Source organism: Protopterus annectens, chromosome 2.part0 (assembly GCF_019279795.1).
Source record: "Protopterus annectens isolate FY-2018-M chromosome 2.part0, PAN1.0, whole genome shotgun sequence".
Classification (NCBI taxonomy): domain Eukaryota; kingdom Metazoa; phylum Chordata; order Ceratodontiformes; family Protopteridae; genus Protopterus; species Protopterus annectens.
This window is the reverse complement of record NC_056728.1, coordinates 25624705-25640151: the sequence shown is the minus strand read 5'-3', so window position 1 is coordinate 25640151 and position 15447 is coordinate 25624705. Positions and strand designations below refer to the sequence as shown.

General features: G+C 43.6%; 1 protein-coding gene across 1 annotated transcript in view; it reads left to right on the top strand.

Moving 5' to 3' along the window:
• Positions 1 to 15447, top strand: part of LOC122793692 (disco-interacting protein 2 homolog A-like) — a 2141448-nt gene that overhangs the window by 1629804 nt on the left and 496197 nt on the right. Inside the window, exon 20 of the mRNA XM_044061912.1 lies at positions 13186 to 13313. Within this exon, the coding sequence (XP_043917847.1) occupies positions 13186 to 13313 (128 nt within the window). The remainder of the gene's footprint in view (positions 1 to 13185; positions 13314 to 15447) is intronic.

Below are 15447 nucleotides of genomic sequence, written 5' to 3'. Positions count from 1 at the left end.
GCACAGCATCTCGTATTAACATGTGATAGTCATTAAGGGCAAGTCAGACAGGAAAAGGTTCTGTAATAAAGCTTTCATAATTTATTTCAAGGAATATGAGCTCCACCAAGGCAGGCACAGTCTCTCTCAGTACATATGATACAAACCAGGCCAATAAAGTGTGGTGATAGCTTCATAAAAGCTTGCATTTTCAATGATCTAAGTGTAAACCTCTGTATTAGATGGACCACTTAAAGCTCAGGTGAAAGTGTTTTCTGAAATGTATTTCTGTGGTAGCTCATGATATGTTTTGTTAAAAATAAAAACCTCTTCATTAAGAGTAAGGTTCCACACGCTGCTGAGATGGTAAACTCTCACAGGTCTTTCACGAATATTCAAATAAGGTTTTGGCCTTTGCTCCTAGTTCTTCCATTTCCCAGATTTTTCTCCAGTCAGCTCTCCTGGACTCTCCCACCATTGTCTGTAACTACCTTTAAATAACTGAATGTAATGTGTTAGAACAAGAACATTTGTCCAACTACCTACTTAACTGAATAAGCTACAGGGCATCTTTATTCCTCCCACAGGGATGGTGTCAGAGAGAGAGTCTCCTAGATCTGCTAGCTGAAGTGTTTTTTGTCTAGACTAATCCTTTGCACTTTTTTTTTTTTTTTTTAGTGCTCTCACCCCCTGAGTCATAGGTGGTATATCAGATCTGCCTCAAGCTTTCTGGATTACCTCTGATGTCCTTCTATTCCTATGTTGCAGTATTCTAGTTGTGGGGATTTACTGCCCTCAGGTGACTCGTACATCGGCTCCTATACAAAAGCTTTAGCTTGGCTGTTGCAGAATGCGTGGGACGTAGGGCCATAAACCAGGGGCCTTAAATGTGACGTCTGCACGCACAATCCTCAGAATTTTTCAGCCGCAGGCCATCTAAGCATAGTACGATTGCTCCTTCACGGACGTCGCATCAATAAAGCTAAGTAACCCATTGGGTTTCTATTTTTTCTTGTTTTACCTATTATTGCTTAGGCTTGGTTGTTGTAGCCTTTAACTGAGGTCAGGTAAAAAGGGAAAGTGCCAGTATGGGCGCCAGATAACCCATAAAGACTCCCATGATAGGTGTGTTTTTTGCTTGGGCCAGGAACACAACCATCCAGCCTGCTCAATTTGTCAATCATTTGTGCAGAAGACCCTACCCAGCCGTCTGGTCGCTTTAAACCTCTACCTAGAAAACCAGCGCCTTAAACAGCTAGCCCTTAGAATGGATCCTGCATCGGAGGCCGCATCCGAACCTCCACGAAAGAAGGCCAAGATTCCTAGGCCTTCCTTACCTGCTGCTCCGCTTCCCAACGCCCTGCCAACTGTAGATCTAGGAGTTGACCGCTCAGCAGATCCGTCGACTTCAACGACTTCCTTTGTGAAAGCCGTTGCACAGCCGATGACCAGCACAGACTCGGATCTTGCTCAGACACCGACTACGGTTGATGTTGAGTTGGAACCAGTTTCTGTGGTACCTCCAACCAGGATCCAGACTTTGGAAATGTTGACTTCAAAACCTGACACCAGGTCAGTTCCTACCTCCACCCTGGCCAAAAAGAAACAAAAAAAAACAAGCATATCTCCTCCTCCCCAGAAGCCATACCAGATTTGGCAGGCTTTTACTTCTCTCTCATGCAGATCTTTATGGCCCTTAGGCCTTCAGCCTCAGCCCCCACTACTCTGCCGTTGCTGAGCCCTAGACCTGCATCTGCATCTTCCCTCCCACCCATGACCTCTCAAGTTAGGGAGGAAGAGCATGATTCTTCCTTCTCTTCCTTAGAGGACTCTGTTTCATATACATCTCAGATTGCTTCTCCCCAGGAGTATTATTGTCCTGATGAGGAATCTGTGGAAGGGGATTCTCCCCCTGAGGATATTACCTTTGGTGAGACCATCACCAAGATGAAAGATTGCTTCAAATGGGATACTTCCCAAATGGCCAACACCCAAAAGAGGTACTTTGATCTGCTTCAAGTGGAATCACCCTCCCCTTCAGCTGCCCGTCTGGTGTTACCTACTTAATTGGATGCCTTTAAATTGGCTTTTAAGGCCCTAGACTCCCAGCCTCTGGCCCCTAAGCCACCCTGACTGCTTCTATAAAGTGCCGGAAGAGCAAAAATTCCTAGTTAACCCCCCCCCCCCTCCTTGTTGGACCCAGCTGTTGTTGCCACCACTCTTGATAAACAGTCTAGACTGCTGCCTTCCGCCTCTCTCCTACCCACAGATAAAGATAGCAAATATATGGATAGGATGGGGAAGAAGGTATGCACATCCTCCACTTTGGCTTTCAGAACCATAAATTATCAGACCCACATGACTAAGTATGCTCTAGACTTAGTGTCTCAAGCCTCCTCCATGCTGGCTTGTATTCGTGACAGTCCCATTAAGACTGACATTGCCTCCAAAATGCCTTTGGCTCAGCAAGTAGCCAGGCACTCTATTAGATGCAGCTGCGATGCTGCAGAAGCATCTGCCCACTCTGCAGCATCTGCTTCTAATCTCAGGAGATGCTCCTGGCTGAGACTACAGAATCTACCTGAAGACTTCAAGTACAAAATCTTGGATGCCCCCCTGGATCACAATTTCCTTTTTGGGAAACTATCTGCAGACCTCTTCAAGAATCTGCAGGAAAAAAGTAAAGAATTACAGGACATCAAACCTCTGCTGGTGTCCCCATTCCCAAGTATTACAGGAACTACCCTGCAAAAACCACTTTTGTAAGGCATTACCCTCCTCAGACAGCTCCTTCCTCTTCCAAATCTAGAAGAGGGGCAAGAAGACCTACCCACGTCCAGACCTACTGCACCACCTCCTCAGCCCAGACAACCCTTTCAGGATAGAGGAGGTCCCAATAATGCGTGACTGCCTTGCACACCTACCGCACTCTGCATACCTTCCCCACTGTCTCCCCCTCTAGCAGTTCATCACCACAGACCAATGGGTCCTATCCATTATCCAAAAAGGGTAATTCCTATCCCGGAAAGAAAAAACACACAAGAAAGGTATCCCTTTTCACCGAAAAAAAAAATTTATCTCCTACCACAGGTTTTGTCAGACCTACTAAAGCTGGGCACCATAGAACCTGTCCCAACAGGACAGGAAGGAAAGGGATTCTATTCCCTCCTCTTCCTGGTCCCCAAAAAAGATGGCCCCTGGAGACCCATCTTGGATCTCTCCTTTCTAAATCTAGACCTTTAGGTATCCTCCTCCAAGATGCTGTCACTCCCCAGTCTGTTGCCTCTTATCCCAGCCAAGGCCTTTATGGCCACCCTGAACCTAAAAGAAGCCTACTTATACATTCCTGTCGGGCCTTCCCACAGAGAATTCCTGCATTTCTCTGGACTTTCCTCTCATTTCCAATTTACTGCCTTGCCCTTTGTAAAGACTCGCTGGGCAGTGGATAAACCAAAGTGCCTAGCCTCAGCCATTGCCTTCTGCAGAACTCAGGGAATCCAGATTTACCCATATCTGGATGACATCTTAATGCTAGCAGAGTCCAAAGATGCCCTCTCAAGGCATCTGCACTTCACCATGTCCCTTCTGCAAAATCTAGGGTTTACCATCAACCTCCCAAAGTCCTCCTTGAACCCTAGGTCAGGACAAGATTTTTCTAGGCTGCAGAATCAGAACGGACAAAATGAAGGTCTTTCTCCCCCAGGACAAGGCTATATCCCTGACTTCCCACTTCCAGGAAATCCTTCACTCCCAGAAGGTGACAGCAAGCCAATTTCTTCATCTCCTGGGCTTAATGGCAGCAATCATGCCCATGCTACCACTGGCCAGAATGCACATGCGCAAGCTACAGTGGCACCTCAAAAACATTTGGTCCCAACACCTAGATCACTTAGAACGGGTTGTTCTCCTTCTTCCCTGTCAAACGACAGAAATCAGCTGGTGGATCCAGCAAGTCCAACTAAACCTGGGACACCCAATGCAACCCCCCACCCCAACCCAAACAATGCATACAGATGCCTCAAATTCAGGTTGGGGAGCAGCACTGGCATCCTACAGAGTCCAAGAAAAGTAGCACCCTTCTCCACAGTCCAAGCACATCAGTGTCAGGGCAATGACAGCAGTCTTCCTAGCTCTAAAGACCTTTATTCCCCTTCTTGTACCGGGGTGCTCCTGATGGTGACTGACAATACCACTGTCATGTGGGACCTCAGCAAACAGGGAGGAACAAAGGCCTACCAGCTGTGCAGGCTGACACTGCTGATATGGAACCTAATCCTTCGCCACAACTTGGTCCTGCAGGTGACCTACATCCCCTCGCAGGACAACAAGCAAGCAGGTCTCCTAAGCAGGAGTTCCTCTCGACAGCACAAATGGATGCTGGACAGAGGGGGGGGGGTCTTCCTAGACACAGTCCACCGGTGGGGTACTCCACAAATAGACCTGTTTGCCTCTCCCTAGAGCAGGCAGCTGAAGACCTTCTGCACAAAGACCTACTCCCTCTCTAGCATAGAGAGTGGATGCTTTCAACATCTCTTGGGAGGGGAAGTTTCTTTATGCCTCCCCCCCCCCCTCCCATTGATTCAGAAAGTCCTCCTGAAAATCCAGGAGGACAAACCAAAAATCTTTAGTGACTCCCTACTGGCCAAGGCAGCACTGGTTCCCCCCCTACTTCTCAGTCTAGCCAAGAGCAATCACTACAAGTTACCCTACAAGGTGGACCTCTGACACAAGACAAAGGAACTCTCCTCCACCCACACTTGCAGATGTTATCCCTGACACTGTGGGTGATAAACTTTTGATTCCTTTCAGACACCACTACTCTGAGGACGTGCTTTCAGTCCTTAGGGAGGCCAGGAAACCTACCACCAGAATTCTTACCTAGCTAAGTGGGAAAGATTTACAAAGTGATGTCTGGACAAGGGAGAGGACCCTTGCTCTGTGGATGCCCCCCTTGTTCTCACTTGTGTGTCAATTGATTAAAAGCGGACTTTCCTACTCTTCAGTGAAAATACACCTTTCTGCTATATCAGCCTGCTTGCCCCTTGATCCCCCCTTGCTAGCCAGTCTCGATGTAAAGCTCTTCCTTAAAGGGGTCTTACACACAAGACCACCAAAGAAACCTATCCCTCCGCCCTGGGACCTTAACTACATTCTGGAAAAACGAACCCAACACCCTTTCGAACTAGCTGGGACTTCTTCCCTACAGATGTGTACATGGAAAACTGTCCTATTAGTAGCTGTGACTTAAGCCACAAGGGTGTCATAGCTGTAGGCCTTAATGGTGTGCCCTCCCTACACCACCTTCCACAACACTAAAGTCCTATCTATCGCACACTTACCTTACAGAGCTATACCGCAGACGGGCCAACCAAAACAAATTGACATCTTGAAATTTGCGGTTTTGAAAGTTTGGGGTTTACGTACTTCGTGCAATATAGTTCAACATCTTCGTATTCGCCTAAAGGGATTTTTGATCGTGTAATAGGAACCCCTATCCACTTACCCACTTTCTTTCCCTCCTCCACTAATGAAGGGGAGAGAATACTGCACTCCTTAGATGTGCACAGGCAACTAAGATTCTACCTGGACAAAACCAAAACCATTAGGAAATAAGCAGCTCTGTCTCCTTTCACCCCAGAGCCCTGGGCAAGGCAGTCTCCAAACAAACCATCACATGCTGGATCAGGAACACTATCTGTCTCTCTTACTCCCACCATGGGAAAAAAAAAACCCAGTGGGAGTAAAGGCCCATTCCACTGGGGCTGTGGCCGCTTCCAAGGTTTTCATAAAAGGTCTGGACACGGCATCCATTATGGAAGCAGCCACATGGTTCACTATCCACACTTTCACCAAACATTACAAACTTGATCAAGTTTTCAGAGCATGGGCAGGATTCGCCAGGGCAATCCTACAGGGCTTTGTAGAATCCTCTTCAGCATCCATCACCCTCTCATCCATCTAAGCTGTGGTACTCTCCCACGACTAGAATACTGCAACATAGGAATAGAAGGACATAGAAGAGTTGTGTAAAATCTTACCATAACCATAGATGTCCTCCTCTTCCATGTTGCAGTATTCCCTCCCACCCACCATTACCTCCAATTCTTTCACCTTTAGTCCCACCTAAGACCTGGACCTATCTATGATACTGAAGGACACCAAGGTCACACACCTGCCCCCACTGGCATTCCTCCTGCTGGGCCTTCTTCTCTACCTGCTGGTCTTCAAGTTCTGAGGATTGTGCGTGCAGACGTCACATTTAAGGCCCCTGGTTTATGGCTTTCTATGTCCCTGCAACAGCCAAGCTGAAGCTTTTGTATAGGAACCAGTGTACGAGACGCCTGAGGGCAGGAAATCCCACAACTAGAATACTGCAACATGGAAGAGAAAGATGTCTATGGTTATGGTAACATTTTACACAACTATTGTTTTTTTTTTAGATTTGAAGGATCCTTATCTTTATATCCCAATTTATCCTCTTTTTCAGGAATTGTTTGCATTTCTTTATATTTTCCTCATGTTATCAGTTCTCTGCATTGGCATTTGGTTTTCATTTGGCCCGGAGAGTATTTACTAAGAGTTTAGCTTCTGTCATAGTCTTTTGCAGACTTTATGACCACCTCATTCAAACCCCTTCTCCACAGGCTCACCTGAAGGACTTGGAGTTCAGAAAGCATCTGCTTTACATTATAGGCTTCACTCTAAATGTAAAAAAAAGTCAATTCTGAAGCCTTCTCAGGATTGGATTTTCTTAGGTTGCAGAATTCAGACTTACTGTGACAGCATTTTTCCCTCCAGCCAAGGTTCTCTCTTTAACAACTTTCTTTTAGTTCCTTCTTCCCATTCCAGAGACCTTTTGAGAGCTCTTCAGTTCATGGCATCTACTATCCCTGTGATCCCATTTGCCAGACTCCATATGAGGAAATTCCAGTGGTATCTGAAGGCAGTTTGTCTTTAACATTGCCATCCAGTGGACTTCAGTAGTCCTCTCTTGCTTGACTAATGAAGGAATTTCATTGGTGGACCCACAAAATATCCCTGAATCCAGGCCTTTGATTTCTGCTACCCTCTTCACTCAGTATCTATACAGAAGCTTCAGCCCTAGCCTGGGTGGCTTGTTTCAACAACATCAAGGTCCAGGGGGATTGGTCTCCTCAGGAGGTAACCAAACACATCAGTGTCAAAGAGTTGAAGACCTTGATTTTGGCTCTTCAGTCTCTGCATTACATCTGGTCTCCAGGGTCCCTCAGAGTGTTTATAGACAGAACTTGCAGCTATGCATTACATTAACAAGCAAGGACTGATGGTCTTACCACCTTTGTTGACTAGCCCTGACAGCATGGGACTTTCCATCCAAAATCAGTTGATTCTTCAGGCAGTCTATATTCCCTCGGACAGGTATGTGGTAGCAGATACTTTGAGCAGATCCTCATAAGTGGATGTTGCACAGAGAGGTGGTCTTGGATGACGTTCAGCAGGGGGATACTACTCAAATTAGATCTCTTTGCCTCCCCTCAGAACAGACAACTTGGGAAGTTCTGTTCCCATGTACCAGTTCCTCTGGCTTGGAAACTGGATGCCATCTCTCGATCGAAGAGGGATATTTCTGTATGCATTTCTCCTTCTTACCCTGTTGCTGAAGTTCCTTCACAATATTATGTTAGACCCAAAATCTAGTTGCTGACTCCCTTTTGGCCCAGACATCACCATTTTCCCCTTCTCTTTCACCTGGTCAGGGGCAGTCATCACAAGTTACCCCACAGAATGGACTTTATCACAGAGCACAGTGGTCACTCTTTCACCCTCATCTTCTCACCTTGCAGTTTACACTGTGGGTGATATTTTGGATTTCTTTCCGGCATCACTTTTCCAAGGATGTATTTCAGGTTTTACAGGAGGCAAGAAAACCTACTACTTGAAATTATTGTGTAAATGCTTCATATTTTCTGTCTGGTGCCACAATAAACAGGACACACTTTCTGTGGGAATTCCTACTGTTCTATCATGTCTGTGTGAGTTGCTTAGTTCTGGTTTGGCATATTTTTCTGTTAAAGCTCATTTGTCAGCCATCTCTGCAGGTATGCTCTTTGATCCACCACTTTCTTCTGTATTTGAGTTCTTACATTTTCAAAAGGGTGTCCTTCGTATTAGGCTTCCAAGAAAACTCATTCCTGCTCTGTGGGACCTGAACTGTGCTCTGGAAAAGTTATCACAGCCACCTTTTTAACTGCCAGCCTCTTCCTCTTTAAAGTTGTATACCTGGAAACCTGTGCTGTTGATGACTGTGACTTCAACAGAAAGAGTCTCTTAACTTCAGACTCTTATGGCCTTTCCTCCTTTTTCATTTTTCACTTTTCACAGGGACAGTGTATCACTTAACTAACCCTACATGTATTCCTAAAGTAATCAATGATTTCTCTTTGAATTAGGTTATTCATCTTTCCTCTCCCCCACCTCAAAATAAAAGTGAGAAGATTCTTCATTATTTAGACTTGCATAGACAGCTCAGATACTACCTAGATATGACTGAGGATATTAGGAAATCTGTGCAGCTTTGTTTCTGTTCAAGATAAGACATTGGGCTTGGCAGTTTCCAAGCAAACTATTTCTTCTTTGTATCTGAAGACATTTCCTTCTATTCCTCTCATGGGAAGCAGCTTTCTCCTGTTTGGGCTCATTCTACTAGAGTGGTTGGCCCTTTTGGACTTTTTTAGAGGTCTCTATACAAGATCCAGTCTACAAGTTGCTACTTGGTCTTATGTACATACTTTTATTAAAAGCTCAGTTGGATGTGTTTTCTAAGGTTAGAGTGATTTTGCTAGGTACATTCTCCATGGTGCTTTGAAGGGCTTCAGTTCCTCCTCCCAATCTTTTCTGTAGTTTTAGTGCTCTCCCAATTTTAAGGAATACTGAAACTTTTAAGGAATACTGAAACCGTGATTAAGAAAGGGCATAGTACAGTTGTGTAAAAACCTCAACATAACAGCAGATGTCCTGCTCATCATTGTTGCACATTCCAGCCATCCGGCCCCCCCTCCTTTCTCCCCTTTGTGAAGTTTATTCTTCCTTTTTTAGATTTGCGTGTACAAAGGTATTTTTGCCTTTTCTGCTGCTCCTTTTCTTTTGGGGCAGATTATGCTGTGATGGCTTTGTTTCATAATCATTTATGTACCTCACACATTCAAGCATAGGACATGTGCCTGACATATGTTGCATGGAAGGGCCCAAGCTTTGATCTGCTGATAGGAGGTACGGCTGTCCTTGGCAGGATATCTCTATAGTAAGGAATACTGCAACAGCAGTATGTAGGACATCTACTGTTACAAGATCTTATACAACTGTACTTTTCCTGATGCCCTAGACCTATTTCCCTAGTAGAGTAAATACCAACTCAGGCCTCCCCTGAAAAGAGGCTAGCTAACCCAATCAACATATAATAAGTAATAAAATAAATACATACATTCTGGAACAGCCGAAGGGTCTAAGGTTGTATGAGTGGGACATGCATACTCCTCCTCCCCCTTTGTGTGTCGATATCACTAGAGTCCAACACCAGGGATCAGAAAAGTGTTCATAGTTTTGTTAGCAGGATGGAGAGTTTTGGTTAGATTTTTGTTAATCCTCTGAGGAAACCACTGGGTACATTACTGGAATCGGCATAGTTTGTAGTAGTACTAAGCAGAGCTGTTGTAATGTGCGACTTCTACTGCACTCCTTTCTCTCCCTCTATCCATCCCTTGTGAATCAGCCCATACATTGCTATGCCCTGTAACTGTGGCGCTAACCCTGTTACTTATTAATAAACATGGTGCTGTTTTACAAGTTATTCCGAGGCATCAGCTTGTTCTACATCAGTAACTGGGCAACTGTCCAGCTTGCATGCCATCTACATTTTCATTATGTTGATTTCTGTAGCTAGTAAGTGCGGTTTATTAAAATGTGTTGACCGTTTGGTAGGTCTGTTTGACTTGGTCCTATTCTTTCTTACAAGGCTAATATATAAATTGTGATTATTTAAGGGCACAGTTTTTGTCAGAATGTTCATACTACACCATGGTAATGTCGTATTACACAAGAATTACATTATGTTACAAAAACAGACTCAGCAAGTCACTAGGTTGTTAAACACAGATTTTTTCTTTAGTCAGAAGCTGTTTTTATCACTCTGGAAGATGGGATTAATTTGATTTACAGCTGCTACACATTTCTGCATTTGTGTATTTTATACTTATTGTCAGAATAAATGCATATTTATAGGTTTTTATTCTAACAGTGTTCTTTCCCCAGTACTAATATATTCGTTGTTGACGGGCACAGGTTATAGTACATATGGCTTGCATTATTTTAAGCCCCCCTTCCCTATTTTTAGTGTTTGTCTCTGTATACTGCATAAACTTTGTTTTAAAGCATGATCAAGCAAACATAATTGCGATCACTTGTGTTTTTACCTTTGGCCATTTAAGCAGCATTTGTCATTGTGGTAATACTCACAAACTACATTGGGTAAAACAGAAACCGTATGTTGTCACAGTTTGCTATAAACTTGCTCTTATTACCTGTTTTCCTAAATACCACTGCTGTTTCCACAGTAACGGAAATGATGCATTTTCCAGGTTGTGTAGTTCAGAGGTTGGCCATATATCTGCAATTCATAACAGCTATGGTGATGAACTTTACTTTACTTTTTGTATCTCGTAGAAAGGTCATATAAACATACTTTCAGGTTCATAGATAGGTTCATGAATTAGTACCAGGCTAACTGCCTTTATAGGCTGTGTAATCCTAGTCAGTTAACCCATGTGAGACTCAAACCCTGCATCTTTTGTCTGTATAGTAAACACCCTAACCATTATACCAACCTCCCACCTTGACTCAGGTTCATAGATTAGTACTTGGCTAACTGCCCTCGTGGGCCATTTTAAGGGTAGCCAATTATCCCATGAGAGAATCAAACACTGCACCTTGTGTTTGTAAGGTCAACACTTCAACCATTATGCCAACCTCATGAAGGTTGTTTAAATTACATATTCCCAAATGGAGTTATTGTGGGCTTGGGCGATAAATTATCAAATACATTTGTAAATTAACAAATATGCTTACAATCTGATTGTGTTGTTTTGTAGCCATTGAATACTTTATTTACATTGTACTTTCTGTATGTAGAGAGGTATATTCACATGTGATTTTCCCTGGACTGCTGTCCTTACTCTCTTTCCCTGTTCCAACTGTCGGATTTTTGCAAATTTTTTCTAACAGTTATCGCCGGAGAGATCAGATAAACCCCTTGATTACAGCCCATGTTCATGTTAACCCATGTTCATTTAGCAGCTTAGTTGCTTAATGGAGTTGTCTGGGGAGAGTGGGTGCGTCTTCCTTAGAGGAAGGGGGGGGGCAGAGGAGGATGCATACTCTACAGTCCTTGGGAATATAGGTGGCACTCCTTCGGTTTTCTCTGGGTGGGCTTTGTCTATCAAGCCACTGTCTGGTGGGTAACCCTTATTTACAAGTGTTTGCAGGGTGTTTTGAGCCCCTCATGTTTTTGCAGGAAGCTTGTTCTGCTGTTTAAATGTCCTCATTGCATATTTGCCCCAAATGAAAAGGGGCAGCAGAAGAGGGAAAATGCACATGAAAAGACATGCATCTGGAGCGTTTCTCCCCGGGCCTCCGCTGAAAACAGGCTCTGTGGAACCTAGTCGGACATTCCCGGTCAACAAATGTTAAATAAATAAATAAACATTTGATGGCTCCTCTGGATGGTTATGGTCATCAGACATTTGGGCAAAAATATTGTAGAAGTAGCAAAACTATTTTTCTTTATTTACTGACCTACTTATTTCCATATCTCTTAATTTGCAATCCCTGTGCTTTATTTTCCTGTATTTATACTGTTGTCTTTTTCCGGTTGGTGTAACATACAGTATTAATCCTATTAGCACTCAGTGACCTGTATAGTTCACAGTGATTGGTTGTGAATATCCTGCAGTGGTTATTGTCCTTAACTCGTTCCATGGCCTCTGTCTATTCATCTGTCTCTCTTACCTCCCATGTCTGAATTTATGTTTCCTCATACCATTATGTAATAGTTCTTTATAGCTATGCTGATGTACATTTAATGCCATGTCAAATACTCCTCCTCCATTCTAGCATGGTGCGCTGAATGTTTGCTTTAAATTCTTTCACTGCATGTGGTGTGTTTCTGTGTTGAATTTTGATTGTTGAGGTTGTGTGTTTTCTTGATGTATTGTGGGTTTTAAACTGTATTGGAGTTTACCCTCATTTAGGCCTTCACTATAGGATCAACCTAGTTAGATTTTTTCTGTTTTTGATTTAAGAGCCAGTGACATGTCATTCAGTTTTTAAGTAAGAAGTTTATTGTGGGTAGTGTATTTTGATGACTTTAGTGTTTTACTGCTTGGGTCTTGAATATTAAACTCTGAGCACTTTTTCTACGTTGCCACACACAAATTATGTAGCTGTTGGTGAGTTGACACTTTTCATGCTATAGGCCCATGTTCCCTTGATTTAGAATTTGCCCACAAACACAAGAAAATATATTTTTCACAGCACAGCCTTGTATGCTTCTAGAAGTTGATGGGTTTCAGATCCAGGTCTTCAACTTTGTTGCCTTTGATTTGCACCTTTAGAGGTGTGGTGCCCTTCTGCTTGATATATGTTCAGGCACCTGGTGGTGGTGAAACAGAATCCCTATTGCTTTAAGTACCAGAATTGAAGTGGTTTATGAAGTTGTAAGTGAGGCAACGTTCACTCGACTAACTTTGCTCTCTTGGTGAATGATGCACTTTTGTGGTCTTGTCGAGCATATGTAAACAAACAGAAACCATTTTAAGTATGCGCTGGAAGTCACCTTTAGGTATTTTAGGGAGAGAATATGTAGAAAAAGTAGCACATTTAGAACAGCATAGAAGGGCAATGTCTACCAAATGGAACTTGCCATTTTGTCTTGCAGTACAAGTTTGAATGGGATTGACAGGGACTGTGTACTTCAGAATGTTTGAATTCCTTATTAAGCTATATATGCATTCTTCAGGAATACAAATAACTTCAGAATAATGTGCTTCGTCTTTGACAGTGCTTGTGTTACTCTGAACTTACTGGAGCAGTATTGTTGCATTAATGCAGAAAATGCTACTACTACAAACTGTTTCTATTGCTAAAACCACAGTATCCAGTCTCTCTTTTTTACAGGATAACTTGGTGTTCGTGGTGGGGAAGATGGATGGTTTGATGGCTGTGAGCGGGAGAAGGTACAATGCTGATGACGTTGTTGCCACAGCACTGGCAGTGGAACCTATGAAGTTTGTCTACAGAGGAAGGTAATCGTAAATGTTCAGTGTTTACATAACTGAAATTTGAATTCTTTGCAAATGTCCAGTACATCTTTGTGTGTGTGTTGCCTGAAGTTTCTGAATTGTTTTTTTTTTTTTCAGTTTTCTGCCTTTTATTTTCGGTTGTTTCCTGTCTTTAATATAAATGTGTTTTTACCTACGTAACTGCTTTGGTAGGTTAGCTGAGGGATCTGCATGATTTAGATGTTCATCGTTTGTCACTGTTGCAGTCATTACGATAGGGTTATCCTGCTAGCAGGCTACCCACAGTCTGCCTGAATTCCAAAGTCTTGTTCCGGCGTCGGTTGCTGTCGCCTCTTCCCTGACGTCAGTGCGCCAGGGGTATAAAAGATGCAGCCGACGCCATTTTCTTCAGTCTTTCTTGCCGCGAGGTGCCCGAAGCAAAAGCAGTTCACAAGTGCCGGTCGGCCGACTCCTCAGATTTTCTTGTTCGAATTTCAGATCCAAAGTCTTCATTTAAAGCTAAGTACCCCATTGGGGAAACTTTTTTCTTGTTCCAGACCGATGTCAGAAAAAGTTAATAATTGTATTTGTTGTGGGAAGCAAATACCTCATAAGGGCTTCCATTCTTATTGCATTCTTTGCCTAGGCCCTGATCACGACGTTGCTAATTGTCGGTTTTGTGCTAGATTTAACCAACGCACTATTAAGCGTCGGTACGATTTTGCATTTCACTACTTTGGCCGAAGATTTAATTACACAGTGTCATTGGATAGCCATCTGACTACCGCAATTCACAAGAAACACAAAGAAAAAGAAAAGGACAGGCATCCGAGGTCCAAAACTGACGACGAGGCTTCTTCTAAGCCAGTCGCCAGTTCTCAGTGAGGTGCTTTCGCTGCCCCTGATGCCTGCTACTTCAGAGCCGCAGGCCGCTACCAACTCCCACGTGGAGCCGACTAGGCCACTGGAAACTCAAGGTATTGGAACCTCGGAAACTATTCCCTCAGATGGGTCCAGAGCCGCTGAGCAGGCATCGGTTTCTGAGGGTGTTTTCAGGCCTACACAGTTGTATGTTAAAACGACTTCAGCTTCAAAGACTAAAGCACCTCTAAAGACAAAGAAACAAGTACAACAGCCCCATGGACAGGCCTCCATGCCTAAAAAACAAATGCTCAAAATGGCCGAAGACCTAATTACTTTGATCAGGGGTTCCCATCCCCCTTCTGATAAGAGGCCTAGGCAAGAGACAGAATATGAATCTTCAGATCAGGTTTCCATTTCTTCTGATTCCTCTTCTGAACAGGAGCACTCTCTCTTCCTCCCTATGAGGATTCTGATGCTGAAGAATCTATCCCTTCAGCCTCTGCTCCTGAGGATTATTCTTTTGGGGAAACCCTGCATACCATGAGGGAGCACTTCCACTGGGAGAGCCAAGATTATTCAGAATCTAAGAAAAGGCTCAGCGACTTCCTTTTACTACCTCAGCACAGACCCCTTGCTATTCCACCTGTGTTAGACATTGTAGATGTATTTTCAGAGTCCAGTCTCACTCCTGACTCTCTGCCTCTAGCTCCTGTTAAGCTAGGCAGATACTACAGGGTTCCTGATTCACTTAAATTTCTTTTTAAAAACCCTGCTGCTGACCCAGAAATTATTTCTCAGGGTCCCAAAGGGGTCAAGGCTTCCACTGAAAAAAGCCCTACCCCCTCTGACAGGGATTCTAGGGCACTGGACAGATGGGGGAAAAAGATTTACACTTCTGCTACCTTGGCTATAAGGGCTTTAAATTGTCAGTTTCATATGCTTATATCAGCAATGTATTATGTCACTGTTTAAACAGAAAATGTTGGCAATTTCTGAATGTGCAGAAAACAAAGAAATGCAGGATTTATTGCATGCAGCTGAACAAGTGGGAAAGCATACTTTGCAATGTGGTTTTGATTCTCTGGAGGCCTCCTGCAGGGCTGCTGTTACAGGTTCTGTCATTAGGAGGCATGCTTGGTTAAAGGAACAGAATCTGCCTGATCATGTTAAAGCAAAATTATTAGATGCTCCTTTACAGCATGATACCTTGTTTGGTGTTAAAGCAGAAGAGGTGTTGAAGAAAATGGAGGACAAAGCTAAATCTATGCAAACAGTCAAGGATTTCTTACAGTTA